Source organism: Sapajus apella, unplaced genomic scaffold (genome assembly GCF_009761245.1).
Source record: "Sapajus apella isolate SASKATOON/1434 unplaced genomic scaffold, GSC_monkey_1.0 scaffold12, whole genome shotgun sequence".
NCBI lineage: Eukaryota > Metazoa > Chordata > Mammalia > Primates > Cebidae > Sapajus > Sapajus apella.
In genome coordinates, this window is record NW_022436952.1 from 36,378,098 (window position 1) to 36,406,068 (window position 27,971).

The 27,971-nt window shown below is 40.5% G+C and overlaps 1 protein-coding gene across 11 annotated transcripts in view; it reads right to left on the minus strand.

The window, feature by feature from the left end:
• Nucleotides 1–11,619: 11,619 nt before the first annotated feature.
• The window catches only part of NF1 (neurofibromin 1), a 306,641-nt gene continuing 290,289 nt past the window's right edge, over nt 11,620–27,971 (minus strand). For 8 of the 11 annotated variants that reach the window (XM_032280969.1, XM_032280967.1, XM_032280963.1 and 5 more), the window contains 2 exons: nt 22,250–22,303; nt 11,620–15,306 (listed from right to left, as the gene is read on the minus strand). In XM_032280969.1, coding sequence (XP_032136860.1) covers nt 15,164–15,306; nt 22,250–22,303 — 197 coding nt within the window. In that variant the 3' untranslated portion in view covers nt 11,620–15,163. The remainder of the gene's footprint in view (nt 15,307–22,249; nt 22,304–27,971) is intronic. The other 3 variants (XM_032280970.1, XM_032280968.1, XM_032280965.1) reach the window with 1 other exon arrangement.

The window sequence follows — 27,971 nt, forward strand, 5'->3', positions numbered from 1 at the left end:
ATACACTGGGAAATATATATGGAAGGGACAGTTGGGATTCTAGCTCCTTCTCTAGGAGAAACAAGTTTGATCAGGTCCCTCCTCTGCTGAACCCTCAATGGCTGCCATTGCCTGAGCTGGGATCCTGCAGAGTCTTCACACTCTCCTGCCTCTCCTTAACACTAGTCTGGGAGCATCCAAGCTCCCTATTGCCTCCCTCTGCTTAGGAGGTGGGAGGCCTCAATCCTACCCCCACCCAATTCCACGTTCTCTAATTCCTGTCCTTGTGTTGTGGAAGTGGCACTTCCTACAGGAAACCTTCCATGACCACCCCCTTCCTTGCCCCCTTGATCACTTTTCCTCTGTGTTCCTGCAGAGGTGAAAAGTACAGACTGTGCAGCCCACTTACAGGTGGGGATAAGGCTGTGGTGAGAGTCGGTTAATACACACAGGTAAGTGTCAGAACAGTGCTGCTGGTTAGTGACACTATTGTCCTTGTGGCTACCCTTACCATCTCTTACCCCTGTTGTCTATCACCGGAGTATCTGGGAAACTGTATGAAAGGTCACAGGAGTAACCATGAGGTCCTTGGGAGCAGGGACTGTGTCCATTTCTCTCTTGATTTCTGTAGCTCCTAAAGCCCATACGCAATTAGGGTCTGTGTAGGAATAAATTAAGGAATGGACAAATATGGTGAGGTAGGCTGAAAAATGCCCCCTTAACTGGTATCTATGTCCCAGTCCCTGTACATCAGTGGTCCCCAACCTTTTTTGACACCAGGGACTAGTATTGGATGAGTGTGGGGAAGAGGGTCTCGGGGTGAAACTGTTCCAACTTAGATCATCAGGCTTCAGATTCCCATAAGGAGCATACAACCTAGATCCCTCGCATGCACCATTCACAGTAGGGTTCCCGCTGCTATGAGAATCTAATGCCACTGATCTGACGGGAGGTGGAGCTCAGGCGGTAATGCCCACTCACCCGCTGCACACCTCCTGCTGTGCTTCCTAACAGGCCATGGACTGGTAACGGTCTGTGCTCTGGGGGTGGGGGACCCCTGCTGTAAATGTTACCTCATTAGAAAAAGGGTCTGTGCAGATGTGATTAAGAATCTGGAGGCTGGGTGAGGTGCTCACGCCTGTAATCCCAGCACTTTGGGAGGCTGTAGCGGGCAGACTGCTTCAGCCCTGTAGTTCAAGATCAGCCTAGGCAGCACGATGAAACCCTGTCTCTACTAAAAAATACAAAAATTATCCGGGTGTGGTAGCACGTACCTGCAGTCCCAGCTACTCGGGAGGCTGAGGTGGGAGGATGGCTCGAGCCCAGATCATGCCACTGCACTCCAGCCTGGGCAACAAAGTGAAACCCTGTCTCAAAACAAAACAAAACAACAAGAAAAACAGGATCTGGAGACAGGGAGGTTATTCTGGGTTAGCTGGGTGGACCCTTAGTGCAATCACACATATCTATAAGATGGACCAGAGGCAGATGTGACACAGAAGGAGAGGGTAATGTGACCACAGAGGCAGAGATTGGAGTGGTATGGCTGTAAGCCAAGAAACATCAGCAGCCATCACAAACTGGAAGAGGCAAGGAACAGAATCCTTCCCAGAGCCTCTGGAGGCACACAGCCCCACTGACGCCTAGATTTTGGCCTTCTGGCCTCCAGAACTGTTACAGAATAAATCTCTGGTGTTTTAAGCCACCTAGTTTGTGGGAGTGCCCACAGCAGCCACAATAAATGAATACGATGGTACAGATATCATGTGGAAGTCATCAAAGATGATTAAGAGCCAGGCTTTGGAATCTAAAACAGTGGAGCTGGGCACCAACATCACCACCCTTTTAGCCCCATGACTCTGGACAGGCTAATTTCTCTAAGCCTCAGTTTTCCTACCTTGCAGAGGTCCTCCAGGTGCTTAATTTTAAAAAGAATGTGACATGCCTCACCCAGCGCTTGGCATGGTACCTGGCACCTGGGTGATTACGTGTCAGTATGGAGCAGTTTAGAACCAGCCTAAAAGAGGGAACATTTCTGTATTTCAATCTGTGAGCCTGGACTTCATCGTCCATGTTGTCTGGAAACGGACAGGGCAGGATTTGAAGTTACTTCATGTTCACAACTGCTGGGTTTTTAAAAACCCATGAATAATTATCACTTTGAAGGGGAAGAAGGTGCTATGAACTTCTCTTCCTTCTTCACTGATCCCAAAATATGTTTGTGAGCAAAGACAGAAAGGCCCCGGCTTGGAGAAACAGCCAGCTCTGCCTGCAGAGTACTGAGGACCCTGGCCAGACTGGGGCACACCTGGGGTACAAGGGGGCATCTTGAGACCTCATCTTTCTTTTGCTGTAGGAGCTCTTGATGTGAGGGATATCCAGAATCTTGTCTGGCCCTTAGAAGCAGGACCAGCTGATTGCTAAAATTCCTTCCAGGATTCTAAGAAGAAATGTCAAAATTTAACTTATTCTACCCAAGTGGGCTCCAGATCCTTCTGTCAGCTGCAGAAATGACCCCTGCAATGCACTTCCAGGCAGGGCACCAGTATTTCCCTCCTGGCTTAGGAAGCAGTGTCCCAGTGAGTCAAGTCCACTCACATTCCCTGGCTTCCAGCCTTCTCTACTGCCCCCTTCTGCCTAAAAGGAAAACTCAATCCTCAGGGTGAGCGGCAAGCAGGAAGGCCCTTTACAGCCTGATGCTCTCTGTTCTGTAAAGCATGGCCGAGCAGTAACATCATCTACTACACTCAGTTTACATTTATTGAGCACTTACTATATCTCAAGCATTGTGTGGCATAGACTCCAAGACAGTGACTCAACATGGAATTGATCAGTGAAATGCCTGGCTTGCCTTGCATGTGCTGTTCCCTCTGCCTAGATTGTCTTCCCTCCACCAACCCCACAGCCATCCTTCAAATGCAACCCCCTCCAAGAAGCGATCCCTGAGTCAGCTGCTCTTACTGCTCTGCCCTCACAGAACTTTCCGCAGACTCTACAGCACACACAGGGATACCCTGCCCATTGGCTGTCTCCCCTGGCCAGGGCACCCAGCCCTCTTCTCAGGGATGATGGGATCATTCCAAAATTAGAAAAAGAGACACAGGGTAAAGAGCTGAGAGGTAAGAGGCAGGTGAAGGAAGTGCTCTCAGAACCGTAAGAGGAGAGGGAACAGGTGCCTGAAAGCCCAAAGAGGTGAGGGAACTAACTGAATTATGGTTAGGTGTGCACATCCTTCACCATGTATTTCTACAGCTATACATATTTATAGATCCCTTAGTAGCCTGAGAGTATTTTTTTAATGGAGTCTCACTCTTTTTGTCCAGGCTGGAGAGCAATGGCACAATCTCGGCTCACTGCAACCTCTGCCTCCCGGGTTCAAGCAATTCTCCTGCCTCAGCCTCCTGAGTAGCTGGGATTACAGGCACGTGCCACCATGCCCAGCTAATTTTTTGTATTTTTAGTAGAGATGAGGTTTCTCCCTGTTGGTCATGTTGGTCTCAAACTCCCGACCTCAGGTGATCTGCCCACTTTGGCCTCCCAAAGTGTTGGGATTACAGGCGTGAGCCACCACAATTGGCCACCCGAGAGCTTCTTGAGAGCAAGGACCATTCCCCATCAACCTTGTTAACCTTGAAAGGTTGCAAGCTGTTGAGCAGAAGTTATAAAAAAACAGTGAAGGTTTGGGTTAGGCCTATGGAATTGACAGCAGTTCACCTGCACCACTCTAAACGAGTTAAGCTGATATTCCCCTAAGACAGGAAAACAAACCCAGCTCCCTATAATCCAAATTAGGTAAAGAGCTACCTTTTGATAAAAGGAAAAAGATAAAGAGGTGGTAGTTAATGTAATACTAAATAAACTCTGCTATCATAAACACTCTTTTCAGTACAATTAAAAGTCAGCATTATCCTCATCTCTTAAAACTTTTTGTTTTCAAAGCAATAATGATCATTATAAAAAGCTTAGAAAGTAGACACAAAAAGGAGTAAGTGAACCATACATATTGTTAACATTGAATATATTTCCTTTTCCTTATCCTATGCAAAAACTATATACACACATATATTTGTATTTATGTAATTGGGAATTAGCCCTCTTATGTAGTTTTAAAACTTGATTTTATTGGAAGTTGCCACCCCCCAAAAATTTAAATATTATTCCTTTTTTTTTTTTTTTTTTTTTTTTTGAGACGGGGCTCGCTTTTTTTTCCCAGGCGGGAGGGCAATGGGGCGATCTCGGCTCACTGCAACCTCCGCCTCCTGGGTTCAGGCAATTCTCCTGCCTCAGCCTCCTGAGTAGCTGGGATTACAGGCACACACCACCATGCCCAGCTAATTTTTTGTATTTTTAGTAGAGACAGGGTTTCACCATGTTGACCAGGATGGTCTCGATCTCTTGACCTCGTGATCCACCTGCCTTGGCCTCCCAAAGTGCTGGGATTACAGGCTTGAGCCACCGCGCCCGGCCTTTTTTTTTTTTTTTTTTAAGAGACAGCGTTTCTCCATGTTGGCCAGGCCAGAATGGTCTTGAACTCCTGACCTCAGGTGATCCACCTGTCTTGGCCTCCCAAAGTGCTGGGATTACAAGCATGAGCCACCGCGCCTGGCTAAATATTATTAAGCCCATTTTTTTTTTCTTTTTAAAGATGGGGTTTCTCCATGATGGCCAGGCTGGTCTTGAACTCCTAACCTCAGGTGATCCACCCACCTTGGCCTCCCAAAGTGCTAGGATTACAGGCATGAGCCACTGCGCCCAGCCTTCTTTAAGCCCATTTTTTAAAGGCTGTGTAAGGAAGTGTCAGCTTCCAGGAGGTGCTGGATGAATGTAGATAATTTCACCAGTATTTTGGTTGTCTTCAGGCTTTCCGATATTTGATGAAAGTCTTCACTCTTTTACCATTTGTTTCTCCAGGCTAGACTCCTAGATAGTTACAGTATGGACAGATAGGCAAACAGTATGGACATTTTTAAGGCTGGTAATACAGAGAGATGAGGCCAAGTGCAGGAAGAACTCTTTCGCCACATTCTTGACCTGCACCATTAGTTAAGCATGTCTTTGCTAATGTGACAAATGACAATTTGTATCAGGTATCCCACTGTTTCTGTTTGCATTTTTTATTTACTAATGAGTGTGATGACCTTTTCCATCATAAACAGCAGTTGGTAGAATATTTCTGTGGATTGGTCATTTATGTTCTTTGCCCATTTTTTCTTTCTACTTAGGTCTTTTTTTTTTTTTTTTTTTTGAGACGGAGTTTCACTCATGTTACCCAGGCTGGAGTGCAATGGCGCGATCTCGGCTCACCGCAACCTCCGCCTCCTGGGTTCAGGCAATTCTCCTGCCTCAGCCTCCTGAGTAGCTGGGATTACAGGCACACGCCACCATGCCCAGCTAATTTTTTGTATTTTTAGTAGAGACGGGGTTTCACCATGTTGACCAGGATGGTCTCAATCTCTTGACCTCGTGATCCACCCGCCTTGGCCTCCCAAAGTGCTGGGATTACAGGCTTGAGCCACCGCGCCCGGCAGGTCTTTTCTTTAAGTGGATTTTTATGAACTCTTTATAATGAGAGCCATTTCCCCATTGGTTGGCCTTTTAATTTTGTGTGTGATTTTTTTAGACATGGGGACATTTTAATGTTGGGCCACATCAGTGTAGGACCCTTAGGATTTCTGATTTTAAGCTTACATTGTTTTTAAAAATTTTTTTAAATTTTTTGAGATGAGTCCCGCTCTGTCACCCAGGCTTAAGTGCAATGGTGCAACCTCAGCTTACTGTAACCTCTGCCTCCCGGGTTCAAGCGATTCTCCTGCCTCAGTCTCCCGAGTAGCTGGGATTACAGATGCACGCTGCCATGCCTGATAGAGATGGGGTTTCACCATGTTGTCCAGGCTGATCTCGATCTCCTGAGCTCAGGCAATCTACCGGCCTCAGCCTCCTAAAGTGCTGGGATTACAGGTGTGAGCCACTGTGGCTGGCACTTACACTACTTTTAAGCTTACAAAGTCCTTCCCTATTATAGGAGTCATTGGTGGACTTGGCCAACGTTTCCAGCTCTTTTCCTTTTGGAGAGAGGAAGACAGTGATTTTTACCCTTATGACTTTGTGAAGCTGCGTGATAAGTTCTGGCAATGACTGTGAGAAGTGACTGTACATCTGGCCTGAAGCCTTTAATTGCTGATGCAAGAGCTTCCAGATGCTGCTCTGTCCAATCTAGTAGCCAGTACCACATGGAACTCTTCACATTTAATTAATATAAAAGTTCAGTTCCCCATTCTCACTAACCACATGTCAAGTGTTCAATGGCCACATGTGGCTAGCGGCCACTGTCCTGGACAGTGCAGATGTGGAACTGGTAATACAGAAAAATGAGGCCAAGTGCGGGAAGAACTCACTGCACCACACTGTGGTCCTGTGCCAGTATGTCTTTGCTAATGTGACACATGAAAATGGTACCCTTTGTTTCAGCTTCCCTCGGAACATTTCCATCCTCACAGTGGTTGGACAGTGTGGCCAGAGTCCCTTCCCTCTGGCATGATTGCTAGCCATTTGTGGATCAAATGAGCGAGTGATCAGAGATGGCTGATCACTTACTCTGGAGTCCCGAGAAATCGGGGAGAGCCTAGCCTTCTGATAACCAGTGATGGACATGTAGCAGAGGTGAGAAATAAGCTTTTGTGGCTTTGAAGCCACTACTTTGGGAGTTACTCATGCTTTTCTTTTTAAAGAAAAAAAATCAGGCCGGGCACGGTGGCCCATGCCTGTAATCCTAGTACTTTGGGAGGCCAAGGTGGGTGGATCACCTGAGGTCAGGAGTTCAAGACCAGCCTGGCCATCATGGTGAAACCCCATCTTTAAAAAAAAAAAAAAAGCATAATCTGGAACTTCTAGCCTGTTCCATTTTATTTATTTACTCTAATTACCATTAGAATTTAAGCATTAAAAATTTTGTTTTACTATCTAGTAAGGAAAGTTTTCAACTACCTGTTGTTAGCCATGCTTTGTTTATTCGACAAGAATATTTTCCAAAGATCATTTTGTCTGGATACACTCTCTTCTTGTTGGCATCTTGATCAGAATTGTGTTAAGCCAGTTCGTTTATTCTGGAAGATCTGGCATTCAACGATATTCAGCTCTCCAACCCAGGCCTGTGGTCTGCCTCTCCATTTGCTGGAGTCTCCTGTCAGCGCAGCCCCTGACATGCCTGTGTGCTGAGCAGTGGTGTGCAGAGAACGAGCAGCAGCAATGAGAGAAAATTGAGGGCAACATAGTGACTTTTATAAAGCAAAATTCATTCCTTTTTAGAGAACTATCTCCAGTTGATTCCCTCCCTCACTACTCAGAGTTGAAATGGAATATTACAAAAAAGTTAGATATATTTTTTGTTGTTTCTAAATGCATACGTTGATGAAATATATTTTGGAAATGTTACTGATCTGTGAAATCTCAAAGTCTGGATTAGAATTTTCAATAGGTCTTTATTACACAGATCACCTTTGTTAGGGATTTTGTATTGGGGTTGCTATTGTGAATGGGGTCTTTTTTCCCATTATTCTATTTACGTCGTTTTTTATAACATAAAGCCTTCAGTGTTATTCAGCAACTATCCATTGAGCACCTTTGAACAAAGCATGTTCCCTACACTGGGAGGCTCGAAGTCCTAACCAGGGACATAGGAAGATAGTTGATGATTACAATGTTGTTGTATAGAGAAGCTGTCACAGAAGCAAGAGAAAGGCTCTCAGTGCAGCCAATGGGAGATCAGAAAGCATTTCCAAGAGGTGCTGGTGCTCAAATCGAGTGACAACAAGGCACACAGCAAATGTTTGCTGAATGACTGACTGCTGCACACTCAAAAAGACTTGGTATTTTGATAATGATTTTTTTGGCTCCTGTAGAATCCTAGATATGAGTAACAGTGGTATTGGTGTAGCCTTTTTTTTTTTTTTTTTTTATGAAGGCACAGATCACCGAATTCCTTTCTGCCTTCCATTCACAAAGTACCAAATTGCAAAGAGAGTATCTCTTTACCACCCATTTCTTTCTACTTCAACTTTGGGCCAGACTCAAAACATTTATAATTGCTAGGACAGAAAGTGTTGTTATTTTTGTGGCCTGAGGCTAAGGCATATCATTTTTTTAAATTTTTTATTATTTATTTATTTTTAAAGACGGGGTTTCACCATGTTGGTCAGGCTGGTCTTGAACTCCCGCCCTCAGGTGATCTGCCCGCCTTGGCCTCCAAAGTGTTTGGATTACAGGCGTGAGCCACCACGCCTGGCCCAGGCATATTTTAATGTACTTTATTTATTTTTTTTGAGATGGAGTTTCACTCTTGTTGCCCAGGCTAGAGTGCAATGGCATGATCTCAACTTACCACAACCTTTGCTTCCCGGGTTCAAGGGATTCTCTTGCCTCAGCCTCCTGAGTAGCTGGGACTACAGGCATGCGCCATCATGCCCGGCTAATTTTGTATTTTTAGTAGAGACAGAGTTTCTCCATGTTGGTCAGGCTAGTCTCAAACTCCTGACCTCAGGTGATCTGCCCGCCTTGGCCTCCCAAAGTGCTGGGATTATAGGCGTGAGCCACCGAACCTGGCTGATGTACTTTTTAAATGTAGAAAATTAGGCTGCATTCTTCAATGTGGGACATAAGAATGGAGAAAAATAACAAGAGAAGCCAATCTCCTGTGGTGTGCCACTTTCTGACTAAATATTTCTCTGCTACTTGCCCTCTCTGGGCCAGTCTGTTAATGGCCTTGGTTACCTCCTGTCCATTAAAGACTCCAAAACCCTATTTTCAACTGCTCACTGGACACATTTCAACCTGGACAAACTTCTTGGTCATTTTTCAAGACCCACCTCCTCAGCTGCCAACCATGCCAGTCACTCCGAGACCCTCTGAGAACCCCACCCACACCTTGGGACACTGTGGTCATTGTTTGTGTAGCTGTTTTCCCCACTAAGCCATGAGGTCATAGAGGACAAAGGCCAAGCTTTCTTCTTTATAACTAACAGAAAATGTTTCTTTGAGCAATCAGCTAAGGTTATATAGGTCAACATTTTCTTCCCTTAAAAATATTAATTTAGGCAATGCTCTCTGAACTTCTGAGCAGGAAAGGGTCCTATTAAGATTCCAATGTGACTATCTTGTTTTATGTGGAAGTGGCCAGTGGGGAAAGTTCTGAACCTTGTCACCCCAGAAGCTTAATGCCCTTTATCACTATTAGCTAGACTCCCAGCATAAAGACACAGTAAAGGACCTAAAATAATTTTGCAATATGCCCTTTTGGAGAAAATTTAAAAAGACAAAATAATGAAGGGGATGCAGGGGAGAGAAAAAAAATGACAAAATAACTTGGCCCAATGTAGGTAAAATGTATGAAGCTGTTTTGGAAACTTGAAATACGCATCTACATATGCACATGTAATATGCATACAGACACATAGTGTAAACGGATTTTGAGAAGATAATTTTTTAAAAAGCCAAACCAACTGATTAAAATTATACCTCCACATTACTTTATGAAACTTATGATTAGCCAGCGCTTCTAAAAGAACAAAATGTGAGAGATTCAAACTGACAGTGACTATGTTGCTGTAGCATATAGTTTTTTTTTTTTTTTTCTTTTTTGAGACAATGTCTGGCTCTGTCTCCCAGGTTAGAGTGCAGAGGTGCGATCTTAGCTCACTGCAACCTCCGCCTCCTGGGTTCAAGCAATTCTCTCCTCAGCCTCCTGGTAGCTGGGACTATAGGTGTGAGCCACCATGCCCAGCCATTTTTTATATTTTTAGTAGAGATGGGGTTTCACCATGTTGGCCAGGCTGGTCTCAAACTCCTGACCTCAAGTGCCCACCTTGGCTTCCCAAAGTGCTAGGATTATAGGCGTGGGCCACTTCACCTGGCTGGTTCTAATATTTATAGAAACATAACCAACATTACAAAAGGGCTTCTTTTAAATTGGCAGCTAAAAGGGTGCTAAGTGGAACTCACCTCAGTATGAAGACTGATTTCTTTTCAAATTTTTTTTTTTTTGTTCTCTCATAATCAAGTCTCATCATGAAGACTGATTTTCTAATGAAGATAGGTCTGGCAGATTACTTGGGGGAATTAATTGCCCTTCAAAGAGTTCAGATGTGGCAGTGAGCAGGTTAGGAAGTGTTACTGGTAGAAACCAAGGGACAATTAGTAATGAAGGTAAATTCCCAAGACGCCTGCCACCACTAGGGGCTTACCTTGGTGGTGGCGGGGATGGGCTACTTTCTGGAAGGGGAACACTGAGATGCTACCACTTGGTTGTAGATTTTTTACTATTCTTCCAGCACCTCTAGACCCTCCTCAGCACCCCCTGGGAATCAACTCTTCAAGCCAGGCAGTTCGGAATGGCTAGACAACCCTAAGGGTGTCCCGGAAAGCAAAGCAGACAACAGGCAGAGAGCCCATACAAGATGTACTAAGTGGCCCATGTCCTCAGGGAGCTTGTTGTCCAGGAATGGAGAGCTGTGATCTACAGGGTGACTACCCTAAAGACATCCCCCTCGTTTGGACCTTATAAGATGCTTTAGGCCGCAGGGAAAAGGCAGCTATTTGCAGTATTTGAGTTTTCAGTTCTCTACTCCAGTGGTCTTTAAACCACTGGTGCTCAGTGAAATCGCTCAAGTTTAAACACTCGGGGCACGGTGGTTCATGCCTGTAATCCCAGCACTTTGGGAGGCCGAGGCGGGAGGATCACCTGAGGTTGGGAGTTCAAGACTAGCCTGACCAACATGGAGGAAACCTCATCTCTAATAAAAATATAAAACTAGCCAGGCATCATTGTGAGATCCTGTAATCTCAGCTACTTGGGAGGCTGAGGCAGGAGAATCACTTGAACCGGGAAAGCGGAGGTTGCGGTAAGCCAAGATCATGTCATTGCACTCCAGCCTAGGCAACAAGAGTGAAACTCTGTCTCAAAAAAAAGAAGCTTAAACACACACTCTTTCTCCCCATAGCCCATCCCTGGAGAGTTTGCCTTTACCTTAGGGGATTGGGATGGGGACCCAGGTGAGGTACCCCTACTTTCCAAGCCTGCCCATAAACAGACCCGTACTTGCCTCAGACCTGCAGGTATATGTCACATGGTCTTTTTTAGTCCTTTGTTCAACGTCAGACACTATTACCCTTCTGATAGCTCTGTCCTGCCCACTGGGTCTGGGCTGGGTTCTTTCTCCATTGATCAGGGGAGGTACCCCACATAATCAATTAAGTGAAATAGTAACACGGGGCAGCTGAGCCAGAGGAGGTGGTTTACATTGTGTACACGTGTAGCGTCACAGAAGATTCAATAGTAGGAAAGCTGAAAAGTTAGAGAACTACCCTCTGATTGGTCAATCTTGGGATGACCTGACATTTCTGACTGGCTTCATTTTAACAGAAGCCAGCTTATCCCAGAGAATAGACTCACCCGAGGTTGGCAGGCCCTAAAAAAGCATTACACCAAAATATTTCACTTTTAGTGTGGAGAAGTTCTGGAAATGGAAAGATCTTTCCCATGGGGAGTCGGAGAGCCAAAAACATCTTTAAAGAAAATGGCTGAGAAAACTGGGGGGAAGTGAGAAAACAGAGGTGGATACATGTAAAGAAATTAAATAACTCCTCATATCTTAGAGCAGATTGAATTTACATTTTACTTAAAAAAAGGGGGGTGGGGAGTACATACACAAGGAGGAAAATGGGGTGAGGAACAATAAAGATCTGAATGGATTTCTATGATTTTCTCCTACAATGATCGATTTTGTCTGCTGGGCAGTATTTTTCCTGCTGGCGTACAACTGCTTACAGTATTAACAAGGTTGGAGACAAAGGAACTGTCAAAGTTTAGGCCTGATGGAAAGGAGAGTAAGTTATCATATACAATGTAAGTTTACAATACACAGCATTTTCTTTAAATGATGTAACGCAGTCGCAAGAAGAAGTTAACAATACTAACACGAGAATAATCAAATTTTTGTTGTTATCCATGTGCAGCAACTAACTGCTTTACAAAAAAGCAAAATAATACAATATATCATCACATGTATTTACAGTGTAGTAAATATACTTTTCTGTCAAATTTTACACAAACTATTTACAGGTGAATATACTGCATTAAAAAAAATTGTGTGGCTGACACTAAGAATGAATTTTTGTCTAAATCCATTGCATAACATTGAGTAAGACATGCCTCATTATGCCTGGGAGTCAGGGAGGATGTAGAAACAAAACTAAAAAACAAAAAGCCCAAACAAACTGAAAACTCCTAAAACCTACAAACTTGGGAGTGTTGCTGGCTGACACTCTGTCTCCCGACTAGGACACAGGATAGAGGCTGACTGTTCAGGATATGTCCTGGGCACCTGGCTCAGTCATGGACAGGTGTTGAGTGAACAGAAGACAGAGCTCTAGCCACTTTGCCCCAAAGCTAGTGAACTGCATCTCCATCTCGGCAACTAAGGGCACGCCCCTCGATGGGAGTACTGGCAGAACAGGTAGATTATGCAGGACAAAAATGTGACTGAGTTCCCGTTTTCCTCTTTAAAAAGTCAGGGGAAACAACCACAAACTGAAGATGAATTACTTACAATATTCTCAACAGAACTTATGTCAATTACACAAAAATGGGCAACTTGCTCTAAACCTCAGAATTTCATTTATAGATCACAAAGTATGAAGACTAACAAAGTGCTGCATTTCTCAGGGAACACATAGTGGTGATAAACACATAGGTTTATCCCATGTACATTTTAGTTAATTGGAAAGCTAGATTTTCCTCAAAAGTCTTTAAACAAGGTAAATTTTAAACCTTAGTAAGTTTTCAAATTCCTAGGATGTACTAGTCAAAAGTATTTTTGCACTTCAAAGGCGGCTCAATTTTGATTTGTGCAACGCTGATCATTTCAGAAGGAATGAAATACTATACCTTGGTAAACTTGTTTATGCAAAGATCAATATTTTTAACAGTAAACCGCTGGAAGTCTCTCTATTTTGATGGGAAGAGCAAAATAGCATTAACACCCACCATCATATGCACCAAACCAACAACAAAAAAAAGAAGAATAAAAACATTGAACTAAAGTTATTAAAGGCTTACATTGCCTGCTACTCCACGGCCTAGAAACTTGAAACTTACCCCAGAAACACTGGGTTGTGGGAGAGCCAAGACCACGGTGGCAGCTTGGCATCCTTGGCACTGGGTTACTGATCTATTTCTAAACTCAGTTCTAATTTTAGCTTCTTTATAGTCTCAGTTGCTCTGTTATTATAAACATTTTCTTCTAATGCAGCCTCTACAATAGTTAAAAACAAAAGTTTAGTAAATTGCACCTGTCTTCAATATTTCCAACAATTCTATGTTAAAGTCACTAATAATACTAAGGTTTTCTTTCCTTTTATTTTGGCAAATAATTCTTACTTTTCCCAGGACTGTAAACAAATTAAAAAAATTAAATTCTTGTTATTTCTGAGTATCAAAAACAATTTTATTTACATTAACATATTACATTGTTACTGTGTGGATAAATGTGAAATGTGTTATATTATTAAAATCAGAACACTTACATGTACCATTATTTATTGAATTAGCTGTGGAATTTAATTTACTGAAATTCTCTAATGAAGAGCACTACATGAAACTCCCCTCTCCCCTAGGTTTCTTTTTTCCCCTCCCAAAGCCATTATATCTTAACATAAAAAGGGAACCTGGGAGTAGAGGGATTAATATCTTTTTGTAATAAATATGGTTTAGTTCTATATTGGAACATCCAGATACCAATATGCTCACTGAAGTCAAATTATTTTGTACACTGCAGGTACCACAAAGAACTTGGATCTGCATTACTATGAAAATTCCGATGCCGTGATAATCCATACCACCAGTATAGCAGCAACTCTAATGGCCCCCTATTGTCATACTAATGCAGGCCGACCAGTCTTTTCACAGTGATTAAATGCAATTCTAGCATTGTTTTCTTAAGAGGTTTCTGATTTTTTGGAGGGGAGGAGGAAAATTAAAAGACATCCAAAATACATCTTATCAAAGAAATGTATGATAATATACACCATACTCTATTCTTGGAAATTATTTAACAAAATAAAAATATCAGCTACCCTAAATGTCACGTACCATTCCATTTTCCTATGGAGCTAATGCAAACATCTATGACAATTACTTTCTGGGAACAATTTTCAATACTTTGTTCACTGATTACCCTGCTCAGAATTATTTAGGGAAGAAGAGGAAGAGGGAAAAAATATACATATATATATACATATACACACACACACACATATATATGTATATATATGTATATATAATTACTATACTTAGTATAGTTTTGGTTTACAAAAAGCAAAACACAAAAAAACACCTTTAGCAAAATTAAAAATTAAAAGATAATCAACTGGAGAAACAAATAAGCTAGTTTGGATGACTGAGTTTGGATAAGGACTTAGAAGCCATAGTTTTAATTCAGTAATGTTAAGATATATGTGGTCACACTTATTTTCCTGTAATTATTGCTAATACTCAAGTGTTAGTATGTCTTAAGAATCCACTATAAAATATGAAATTCCCCCCCCCCCCCAAGTACCTTGTCTGTGGCTTTATGGTATCAAGTCACTGAGGCTTGACCTCTGTGGTTGGTTCGGTTTTGTAAGGTTAGAAAAAAGGCCACAGCTAAAAGATTAAACATACTGGGGTTATAATATTATTTCTCTCATAAACTTCTATCTTGAAAAGTGTATTAAATAGGACTAACACTTTACTCTGTAGGATGAAGAAGGGAAAACCACAGAAGGCAGAGCTCTGTGCAAATGGCTTTCATCGCTGGCCAGTAGTAGCAGTATTCAAGAATTCATCCTCTCTTTTACAATTGAGATGTTCTCAATTAAAGTTTACTGACCTCCCACTTTCTTTGCAGTTGTCTGAACACTTACATATACCAGATACACGCCAAAAGTAGAAGAAAAAAAAGTTAAAGAAAAGGCAGCATTAAATTTAGGCAATGCTTCCAAGAGTTGATCATCTGGCAACATGGCAAACCGGATGGGTTCATTATAAAACAGGAAGTGCAGCATTACAACATGGGGGGATGGGGCAAGGACAGGGAAGGGGTCACTAGTGAAGAGCCCATGTTAAGTTGATTTAAAAAAAGAAAGCAAGCAAGCTTCACACGATCTTCTTAATGCTATTACGTTTGAAACTGCCAGCGCTTCTTTGCTTCTGCACTTGGCTTGCGGATCCGTGGCGAGTTCGTCCACTGTTACAATGGCCAGTGGTAGGGGAGAGCTCAACGTTCTCCTTGTCGAGTCCTGGAGAAAAACAGAACAGTTACTTCTTCTCTTCCTTCTGGGACTGAATTTCATTACAGACATGTGTCGCTTAACAATGGGGACACATTCTAGGGAAGAATTGTCATTAGGCAATTTTGTCTGTGCAAATATTGTGGAGTGTATTTACGTGAACTTGGATGGCATAGCCTACTACACACCAAGGCTATACGGTATAGCCTATTTCTCCTAGGCTACAAACCTGTCCAGCAGGTTACTGTACTGTGTAGTGTATGCAGTTGTAACACAATGGTATTTGTATATCTAAACATAGAAAAGGTACAGCAAAAATCTAGTATTACAATCTTACAGGACCACTGCCTATATGTATATGTGGTCTGTTGTTGACTGCAATGTTGTTATTCGGCATGTGACTATATTTGTGATGAGATACAGCCTGGCAAATTGCTTATGCACATTTCATTTTAATAGTCGATTGCTAGATTGTTTATCAAGGTAATGTCACATGGAAAACCACATTTTGTTAGGCAAAATTTGCTGTCATAGCAGAAAATAGCACAAGAAAAATGAAAAGAGAAGTTACAAGGAAAAGCTAGAGGCAGGCAGGCTTGAGCTAAATGAAAGGCTAGCAGCCACCAGGGAAGACTAGGGTTCCTCCCTCCAAATCATACCAGAAACCTCCAGCAGAGGTCAGCTTCTAGCCTCATTCATATCCTCATTCATGTTTATAAACAGAATATACTCTCCAGCAGCAGAAAGTACTGATCTTTCCAGCAAATTTGTCATTTCAAAGAAAACTCAGATGCTTTTTATTTTTTAATTACAGTGCCTGTCCCAAAGAAACTGTTTACTAATAATATATCACACAAAGGTCATACTGTAGAATCTTTGCTTCTTTTCAACTAGGGCAAGTCATTTCATATTCTGCAACCTTCAACAGATGCTATTTATTTCTCTGAAGGAGGAGATTAAACCTCCAAAAGCTGGGCCTAACAATGATTATTAATTAATTAATTTCTTTATTTATTTAGAGACTGTCGCCCAGGCTGGAGTGCAGTGGTATGATCACAGCTCGCTATAACCTTGAACTTCTGGGCTCAAGCCATCCTCTTGCCTCAGCCTTCCAAATAGCTAGGACTACAGGTGCATGCTACCATGCCCAGCTAATTTTAAAATTTTGTCTAGCGATTGGGTCTCGCTATGTTACCCAGGCTTGAACCACTGCACCCCACCCCAATGCATTTTATAAATAATCTAAGCAGTAACTTCAGAAAATTAACCAGAAACTAAAATAAGATTTTTTTTAACCTATCACGTTACGGAAGATTACAAATTGGGTAATAAGATGGTGGTTACCCTTGTGGAAGTAGTTACTTAAGGGGACATGAGGATGGCTTCTTGGGGTGCTGGTAATGTTTTGCTTCTTGATGTAGATAATGGATTTTCAAGTATGTTTACTTCTTAAAAGTTCATTAAGCTGTAAACTTACAATTTGTGTACTTTTCTGTTACACATCAATACAATTTACCTCCAACATTATTAGACTGATTAAACCTACTTCTGGCATAACTTTTGGTGGGAGTACAAACAGTTGCAGAGAGTTTTAGTGGTTTGCATCAAAAGGTACATTCCTGATTGATATTTACTGATATAGAAAGATGACCACAATTTTTGGAGTAGGAAAAAAACACCCACACACTAGGGGGCCAGGGGGTAGGGCTGGGTAAACATTTGCCAAAACATTTTATCTCTGTCAGAAGCCAAAGGACTAAAAATATATATATACTTTATGTCTGTATGGCAAGATTTCAGGTAATTTGGACTTTATGCTTATTTTTATATTGAAATTTTAAATTTTAGAATTGAAAAATTTCCATCTTTGGACAAAAAGTAGTATTTCAAGTAAAGAATTATTCATTATGTTACAGAAAATGTACACAGATCCACCCAGTGAGTTATCTGTTGGCTCATGAACAGGAAATGAACTTGGGATGACCCCCCTCTGGGAGCCACTCATCCTTCATTTGGATTCAGCACTGAATTCAACTCAAGAGTATCAGGCATCTATAAGCACATGGCCTGGTTTACACAGGCTCAACAGAGATTTGCTGTCTTGAAAATCTGAAATGCTGTCAAAGGAATACAGGCATTTGTCAGTGATTGTTTATGAACATGTGCACTGTGTCAGGCATATAAGTGTAATGAAAAACATCAGCGACATTTCTTCAGAAAGCAAGCACAGCTGAACAACCACTTAAAATCTGTTCTATTCAAATCTTTAAAAAAAACCTTTTATTGATTAAAATGTTTAAGGCTAGTCATGTTCTAATCTAATCATATGCATAGAAAGATGACTAGCAACCTTCACAGAACTTTTCTCTGGGTAACAAAATTCTGGTCAATTTAAATTCTGTGTATTTATCTGCATCCTCTCTAGAGCTATTTATAAAAGAAATAACAAAACTGAAAGAAGGCTGCTCATAATCTCTGGAATGTGCCTTGAACTTCTTTGGGATGTATATCTGTGAAGGCTCTTTTAATTGTCTTGCCTATCTCTACAAGATAAAATTCACCCCGTATTTTTTTCTCATTTTCTTTTCCTTCATGATGCATTATTCTCTTGCCAGAACTACTTTCTCCTTCCTTGCTTTTAAATTAACTTGCCTGTAATTCCACAACTTGTACATCCATCTCATTTCCTCTACTAAGTTACTAAGTACATCCTACTACCTAGAAGGGTAAAGATCATTATTATTCATTTTTGTTTTTCTATAAAATCTAGTTATTTTTTCAATGAATTGAAAAATTATTTAATGAAAGTTGCCAGGTTATAAAAAAAAAAAAGAAAAAAAAAGAAAAATTATTTTCAATTAATACTGAACTGAATGCTTCAATTTTAAAATGTGATAGCTAGATCCCTATAATTCAGAGCCCCAGAGTGTGCAATATCTGATCTCCAGGGAGTGATATAATATTTTTAGTTGAAAAGACAGAACTTTTTGTTTTTCCCCTCTGGCATCCTCCATTTAAAATTATGAAGTTGTCAGCATATTTGACCTTCCATTTCCTAAAATTTGCCTACAAGTTTCAAGTCCAGTAATTCTGTGTTGTTTCTTTAATAGGAAATAAGATTCGGGCAAAGCTAGCACCTTAAAAAGACAAAGGTTTGAAACAACTTGGAGCTGGCCCACATGCAGGAGGGGCATGAAGCATGGATGACCACTAGGAAGGCCTTGTGGCTCTCTGTCAGCAATCTGCTACCCTGGGGCTTGTTCTTGTGGATCTTACTACTACTAGACCATGGCCTACTCTGAGGGGACAACAGTCATTACATGGGTGGCAATGCTTCTGTTTGGGCACAATGGCCTGCTTCTTGAGAATTTAAATTACATAAATTGTAGTAATGTAGATGAAGTCACTAGGGTGAAGTATCTTAAAGAAGTGCTAAGAACATTCCACTTTCTGTTTTGTGAAGCAAGTAACCCTCAAACCTCAGTTTTAAAGGCCTAATCTCTGTTAAATGTTGAGAGTACAAAACAAGCTATAAAGCTGTTCACATACTATGACCTCAAGTATGTAAAGAAACTGGAAAGAAATGCACCACAATGTTAATAAACAGTGGTTATCTACCTTAGAATGATAGGATAGTGAGTAATTTTTTCCTTTTTTTGAAATTTTCCAATTTTTTTCCTAATGAGCACATTAATTAAAAACATAAAAGTACAGTGACTTGTCGGCCCTGTCACTTATAAGCAAAAGCTTCAACACGGTATCAAATATTGATATTCTACTTCTATTCTCAAATTCATTTTTCATCTCAATTCTTGTTTTTGGAATGTGTGTTTTCTTCCTACCTAGTGACCCAATTGTATAAATCACACATAGGTAAATGTGGTGTGACTGTGATTCCTAAGTTCAACTTCACAGCAAATATATTTTACTGTAAGGATAAAAGGAGAAACTAACAAAAATCTTGCAAAGTAAAAAAAAAAATTAAAATGCATTATATTTACACCAAAATATATGTTGAAAAAATATATCTTGAAAAAGCCAAGGTAGTATGAAAGAGAATGATCATAGTATTTAGTTCTGGCATTTAAGTTTCTAAGTGTAATGATCACTTCTAAGAATTTTGGTAGCATTCTTTCTTTTTATGATCTAGAATTAAATCTAGAAATCTCTCTATGAGCTGGTGAAGGATTTTGCTTCAATGTCCCATAGGAAAACTCTCAGATTATCCGACAGATTGTTCCACTGCAGACAGAACACATCCTGCATAAAATATGGTACATGCCATATTTTAAGTTAGGGAGAAGGCCTTGGGGTTGCACTTCTTTTCATTACAGCCCCTTTGAAGTTTTGCATTCTGGTCTCTCTTTTGCCCCTGAAGCATTGGTTCCCTCTTCTGGCCTTTGGTGGACACAAAAAGAGAAAACTACAAAGTGACTAACAGAAACCCAGAGGCTACCACTCAAAGGAAATACAGCTAAAACTTCTGTGGTCCTGAGTAGCTAGCTTAAATGACCTCACAGATACGCTATGGTCAAACATGCAGCAAGTTACAAACATGCATAGCAGAAACAGCTGGACATTCTCTACAGCAGTATATCAGTAGTAGTATGTTTCAATAAATTGTGGTGGTTCCCCATAAAGACAAAATCCAAAATAGAAGGTGTTACTGGCCAAAATTTAGTGAATTTGAGTAGTTAGGGAAAATGATTAGGTTACATTATTGTTATTGAAGTTATATGTCTATCTCCCCTGCTAAAACATGAGTGCCTTGAAGGCAGGTATCAGGGTTTGTGTATTTTTTTTTTTTTTTTTGAGATGGAGTTTCACTCCTGTTGCCCAGGCTGGAGTGCAATGGCATGATCTTGGCTCACCACAGCCTCTGCCTCCCAGGTTCAAGCGATTCTCTCACCTCAGCCTCCCCAGTAGCTGGGATTACAGGTGTGTGCCACCACACCTGGCTGATTTTGTATTTTAAGTAGAAACAGGGTTTCTCCATGTTGGTCAAGCTGGTCTCAAACCCCTGACCTCAGGGGATCCTCCCACCTCAGCCTCACAAGAAGTGCTGGGATTACAAGCATGAGCCACTGCACCAGGCCCAGGGTTTGTGTATTTTTACAACTAGTGATGTAGCTCCAGCCTGACAATTTTTTAGTCACCTATTTTTTAACAACAATTTTGGTTTCCCAAACTGAAATAATCAGTTACAATAGTATCATGAAATAATAAAAGAACTGAATCACTTTTAACTCTTGAAAAGCTAAGGAAAAATGTGTAAGGTAATTTGTGAGAAATTATACTAAAAAAATGAGAGACTAATAACCCAAATCTCCCACCACCTGTGCAGGAGGACTAGTAGGTTACCTGACTCTGCATTTAGTTTATTTCATATGCCATATGGCAAACTTATTAGAAAACTATTATTATACACAGGAGAAGTCAAACATGTCAGAAGGCCCAGATTTGAGGATTGTCTGGCTCGGTACTCTTTAGTTCTAATTCTTAATCTGGCAATTAAGGATAACAGCAGGCTTGTCTATTTCAAAGGGTTGTTAGATAAAATAATCTATGTGAAGAATTTTTACACACAGATAAAATAATTACTCCACAAATTAAGATGCTCCTAATATCTGAAGTAAAAGACCAGGTGATACACTGAAAGGAGTTTGAGAACAAATACTAGGACTTTAATTTTATGCTATAATATGTAAAATTAGTGAAGCTAATATAAATAAGCACAAAGTAGAATAAATCTTAGAAGAAAATATAGCTACAGCTTGTTTTTAAGCTACAGTAAATATATTCATAGAGGCATATTAAATATATACTTAGAAATATTTTTATTTTGAGCTAAATATACAAAATTATAACTGTAAGAACTTTTGGCTGGGTACAGTGGCTCATGCCTGTAATCCCAGCACTTTGAGAGGCCAAGGCAGGCAGCTCACCTGAGGTCAGGAGTTTGAGACCAGCCTGGCCAACATGGTGAAACCTCGTCTCTACTGAAAATACAAAAAAAATTATCCAGGCTTGGCAGAGCACACCTGTAATTCCAGCTACTCAGGAGGGTGAAGCAAGAGAATTGCTTGAACCTGGGAGGCGGAGGCTGCAGTGAGCTGAGATCATACCACTGTACTCCACTGTACTTCTTTTTCTGTTTAGGTATAATCTTTTTGTATAATAATTACAGGTCAGTAACAGAAAAGGCATCTTTTATAAATTGGACATAAATTTGTCAAATTTTTCTTCTTAGTCCTTACAGCTAATGATCACATTCCTTTTTTTTTTTTGAGGCAGTCTTGGTCTGTCACTCAGGCTGGAGTGTGGTGGTGCAATCTCTCGGCTTACCACAGCCTCAACCTCTCACCTCAGCCCTGTGAAGAGCTTTTTGTATTTTTTGTAGAGAGAGGGTTTCTCCACGTTATCCAGGGTGGTCTTGAACTCCTAGACTCAAGTGATCTGCCTGCCTTGGCCTCCCAAAGTGCTAGGATTACAGGTGTGAGCCATCGAACCCGGCCATATTCCTTTTTTTAACCTCAGGTGACTGAGTAGACAGCCAGCTTTAATTTTTAAGGAAACACTGGGGTTGGCTTTCTATTTGGGGAAAATTATTTTCTAAGCTAAAAAAAAACTTCATCAAGCCATATATTCTGCTTTTTATCTATTAACTCTCTCTTGAGTTTCTTATTAACCTGCCTTTGTTAGTCCAGGTCTGGGATCACATCTTCATTGTTCACGGTCAGTATCAGCAGCTCCTTAACCGAAATAGGCCACACACTGCCCCTGCAATGCCAGTAAGTACCAAGACCTTATAAAGTGGTGGCTTTACAAGTTCCTCAAGTACCTAAGCCAGACTGAGCTTACAGGGACTGGTGAGTAAAGTCTCATGCTATGTGCCCAGGATGAGTGTGGGGTAAGCAGTATTTCGTGCAAAGATGATGACAGTAAAGAGTACCTTGATGAGGGAACAGCTGCATGAAAACTGCTGATTTAGAGCAAGGCAGAGAAGCTTTACAAAGAATGGAAGAAAAAAACAAGTGAGTGATGTCCATAAGATTAAAAAAAGGGTGAAATACAATTAGACACTAGATGATTATAATGTTCCTTGGTTTTCAGAAGGAATCTGGTTTTAATTATTGAACTCTGACCATTAATTTCCTAAATATTATAATTGGCAAATAAATGATAGAACTTACAATTTTATAGATATAATTTTTACCACCTATATTAAAATTAAGAATTTTAGTTTAAATTAAGAATTAAGCTAAAAATTAGATTTAAAAATTAGCAAGAATTATACCAAGAAATCGCTCGATTTAAAATTATTTTTCTCCCTTAAACACAGGATAATAACAAAGAAAAAGAAAACAAATCAAGAAAAAAAAAGGTCAGGTGATACCATAAACAATTCTCTAAAACATTAAAATAATTTCAGAGATCTTAAGTGGCTTCAAAATAGAGACTGAGGTTTCTTCTAAGAGGAAGATATTTCTTTTCTATTTTTTGAAAAGACAGGGGTTTCATGATGTTGCCCAGGCTGGACTTGAACTCTTGGGCTCAAGCAATCCTCCTACCTCAGCCTCCCTAGTAGCTGGGACCACAAGCATGTGCCACTATGCCCAGGTAAGAGGGAGCTATTTCAAATGTAGTAAACAGAAGTATTACTGACTCAGGGCTAAGTCTAAGTTTAGAGAAAACGGTTTTGATGAAATATCCCTCCATACACAGAGCCATCAGCACTACTGGTTTAGGAATGTTATGATCACTACCTGATCTAGCCAGCTTCTCAGGGAGAAGGCCTACATTACAGAAGCAAAGTGAGAGAATGACTGGTAGGCTTGGACGAAGCCTAAAAATAAAAGTGGAAGAAGGAAATCTAAAAGATGAACAGGCCAGGTGCGGTGGCTCATGCCTGTAATCCCAGCACTTTGGGAGGCCAAGGCAGGCAGATCCTGAGGTCAAGAGATCAAGACCATCCTGGCCAACATGGTGAAACCCCGTCTCTGCTAAAAATTAGCAGGGCGTGGTGGTGTGTGCCTGTAATCCTATCTACTTGGGAGGCTGAGGCAGGAGAACTGCTTGAACTTGGGAGGTGGGGGTTGCAGTGAGCTGAGACCATGCCATGGCACTCCAGCCTGGAGACAGAGTGAGCCTCCGTCTCCAAATAAACAAGATGAACTAAGTATGTCTTTGTTCTAAAAAATTCATGCTCCAGTACTAACAGTAAAATGAGCTGATTAAATAAATAAAAAAGTTAAAGCCTTTTTGCTAGTAAAAAAAAAATGTTTAAGCGGATCGCAAGTTTGTTTTGTTTAAAAAAAGTTAAAGCCTTTTTGCTAGTAAAAAAAATGTTTTAAGTAGATCACAAGTTTGTTTTGTTTAAAAAAATTTGAGGTAAAAAATGTGTTGTAAAACCTTTGCCATAATTATTACATGATTCTTCCACATAAATGTCCCTTTGAACTATCAGAATACTATATAGTGCAAGGTACAACATGACAGATATCACAACAGAGCTCAAAATATTTATCTATGTACATTCTACCATCCGTTCTGATCTGAAAGTTACTGAAGGCAGGTATCATGCCCTGGTAGGCCCTCTGCTCCCCTGGGTCTAAGAGCCCCTTGCATATAGTAAACAACACATATATGTAGGATAAATATCTGGAATTTTGGTTATTTTCTCCAGAGCACTATATTATTAATGTTGTATTTTTTTTTTAAAAAAAGGTATACACTTAGAATTTGTTAAACAACATGGATGGGAAGGAAATAAAGGTTTTATTAGCTTAAAACCTAATACTAGATCCATAGGCAAAAACTGTCAAGTCTCTGGTACCAAGGATTCTAATATACACCTGCCAAACACCTAGAAAATAGGTATTCAAATGTTTATTGAATTAAATTACCAAGTGAAGAATATCAGGAGACCCTGACAAAGTATAAATTAAATTTTAATACTTTGGAAATGGATCCTATTTAATTTTCTTTCTTTTTTTCCTTTTTTTTTTGAGACTGTGTTTCAGTCTGTTACCCAGGCAGGAGTTCAGTGGAAAGATCACAGCTCACCACAGCCTTGACCTCCTGGGCTCAGGTGATCCTCCCACCTCAGCCCCCCAAGTAGCTGGGACTACAAGGGCACGCCACCACACGTGGCTAATTTTTGTATCTTTTGTAGAGATGGGGTTTCGTCATATTGCCCAGGCTGGTCTCAAGCAATCCACCTGCCTTGGCCTTCCAAAATGCTGGGATTAAAGACGTGAGCCACCGCCCTCAGCCTGGGTTTCATTTTGTAGTTCTAATCCTGGTTCTTCAATTCATGTCCAGCTCAGCTAGACTGGACCTGGTAAGATCAAAATATCACACCTGAAATATTCTTATATATCATAAGGTAAATGGATTCTCTTTGGGATGTTCTTATTAGCATTTGAGAAAATCCTAAGAGCCAAAGTCTTATGTCCACTTGGCTAAAGGGTCACAGTTAATGCAATTCTATATGCACCGAATCCCAGGTACAGTCATTGGCTTCACTGATGCCAAATTATGCCAAATTCAATTTCTACTAGGGAGGGATTCAGAAGACAATCATTTAGGTACTTTTATATGTGAACTTGTAAAACAATCCCCCTTAGGATAGACAATTAGGCTAAGCTAATTTGTCAAGAATGCATTTTCAGAGACAATTGCTTTAAGTAAGTGACTGCCACTTCTCCTCAAAGCTGGTAACTAATGAAATACCACCACAAATTTTTATTTAAATAAGGCCTAATGCTGGGGTAGGAGTGGGAGAAGGATGAGGTTCATGAATCTCTTATTTTGTCGGTTTGCTGGCAGAGAATGCTGAACAAAAGAAAATACAGCCTAGTAGTAGCTGATCCTGCTAAACACCAAAGATCTAGAATGAAGAGTTTTGCATTGACATGACACATTTGCGGCAAAGGATTGAATGCGTACAAATCAGCAACATTTGCTTTTTGAAATAGGGCAATGGAACCTTCATCTGCTTAAATCTCCGGAGAATGGGTGCAGGTTGATGTTGGGTAATTTGATGGTAAAACAAATTTATGCTCTATATCAGGAAGTGACAAAGAATTTCTTTTTTTTGGAGGCGGGGGGATGAAATCTTGCTCTGTTGCCCAGGCTGGAGTGCAGTGGTGCGATCTTGACTCACTGCAACCTCTGGCTCCCGGGTTCACGCAATTCCCTGCCTCAGCCTCCTGAGTAGTTGGGATTACAGGCGTAAGCCAGCGTAACTGGCCCAAAGAACTTCTTTAAATAGTACTGTTTGAGACTTGGCTGCTGGGAATGGAGGTAAGGAAATGCTTTGGTTTCTATACAGCTAAACAGTAAAGCTGAAACACCAAACTGAGTTAGGAATCTGGACAACTTTCTTTTGTTTTTGTTTGTTTGTTTGTTTGTTTTTTTGATATAAGCAAACTCAGCGCCATAAAGAAATGAAGAGGCTGAGTACCATGGCTCATGCCTGTAATCCCAGCACTTTGGGAGGCAGAGGTGGGTGGATCACCTGAGGTCAGGAGTTTAAGACAAGCCTGGCCAACATGGGGAAACCCTGTCTCTACTAAAAATACAAAAATTAGCCGGATGTGGTGGCATGCATCTGTAATCCCAGTTACTCGGGAGGCTGAGGGAGAGGAATCGCTTGAACTGAGGAGGTGGAGGTTGCAGTGAGCTGAGATTGCGCCACTGCACTCCAGCTTGGGCAACAGAGCAAGACTCTGTCTCCGAAAAAAAAAATGAGATAAGGATATAAGATTACATGGAGCTAAAGATATGAAGCAATACATCTAATTATACATAAAAGATTAACTCTTACCATTAAGAGTTATTCTGTAAGAGCAAATGACAAAAACACAGTGATTGGGTATATAAATTGGGTTCCTTTTCTGAACATGAAACCACAATTTAGATACATAAATGGGTTTTGTGGGAGAGTAAGGTTACTTTTGAAAAGATAAACCCTTTCTCTGAAAACATGTATTAATCTGGCAAACCAATGACATACAATTGAGTGATAGGAAGAGTTGAACACCATGATTCTATTTAATTCTACTACTTTTAAACCACCTCATCTCTTCTGTGAATAGTCAGAGGTTCCCAAGGTGTAACAGTCTATTTATACAGGCACCATCTTTGGAGAACTACTGGAGATAACACCATTAATATGAAACTGGAACCAAAGCCATAAAACCTATTCTGATTTTAATAAACAATTCTAAGAAAGAGGTTGTAGAGTAAGACTGTTATATCAAAGCAAATGATTTGGCAAATATCTAATCAACACTGGACACAAGCAAATAATCAACTAGCAGAGAAACCTGTAATGGTTCCTTATTCTCAACCAGATTATTTTATTGTCTCCGTTAATGGGCAAAGATGGGCAGAAATCTCCCTATCAATTAGACTGGGTTAAAAAAGTCAATAAAAAGACTAGTCATTTTTGACATGTTTAACACCACTTCAGTAGCCCAAAAGGCAAAAGCAGACTTTAAAAACTGGAGGACCAATGTAAACAGAGTCCATGAATTTTCTAATTTTGTAGACTTTTCAACTTTTGTTCAAAAAATAACCTAGAAAATAGTCCCATGGAAAAAAAGAACTGGTGGGTTTAAGGCAAGGCAGACAGAAGTAATGAGTTAGCAATAAACAAACAAACAAAAGAAAATAGAGAAGGGGAAAGCAAAGTACATAAGATAATGAGACAGACAACAGACATGGGAGGCAATGAATGTGATACAAAGAACCTGGCCTTGGTTCTAGATAAGAACTGTATAAAGCAGTTAACCTAGCTCTTCTATAACTCTGTCTCCCCAATGTACACAACATTGTGAGCATAAAACTAAATTACCTGTATGGTTCCCTAGCTCCAAAACACTACAGAGTTTTATTAGCACGGAAGCAGGAAGGAAAGAATTCAGTGGTTGCATTATTTGCAAAAAAGGAAATTTTAAGTTTTATGCTGGCCTTTACAGCTGAAATGCTGATAATGGGCAAGAACAGAGGCAGCCACTAGGGCAGTGCTTCTCTATTTCTAGTGGGTGTAAGAATCGCCTGGGGTGTTTATTAATATACTGACTGCTGGCTGGTCTCCCCTTGGAGTTTTTTGTGCAGATCTGAGGTGAAACTCCAGCATCTGCATTTCTAACAAGCTCCGAAATGGGGTCTGGGATCACACTTGGAGAAACACTGTACTAGAGTGTTAGTGACAGAGGGCAAACAAACATTGTTATATGAGGGAAAAAAGTTAGACAGACGTCTTTTATTTCTGGGGGGAAAAAGGATTACGTTATATTACTTATTTCTGGGGGGAAAAAGATTACATTTTTTCTCAAGCAATCCACCTGCCTCGGCCTGACAAATGTTGAAATAAAATTTGTTTCCTCTGCTGACCAAAGCTTTGTTGTTAACCAAAATTTAATAGTATAATATAGTTAATTACATAATAATTCATAAAATGAATTGCCAAATTCTTCAGAACCTTCAAAACTACACAAATTGAAATGTTCATGTAGAACTGGGATCATAAACTGGGAATTCTATTTACTGATCTTGAATATCACAGAATAGTTATGTCATTTGAATTTTTTTTTTTTTTTTTTTTTTTTTTTTGGGGTTAGTTTTGCTTTCCCAGGGTTGAGAGCCAATTCGCCAGTCCGGGG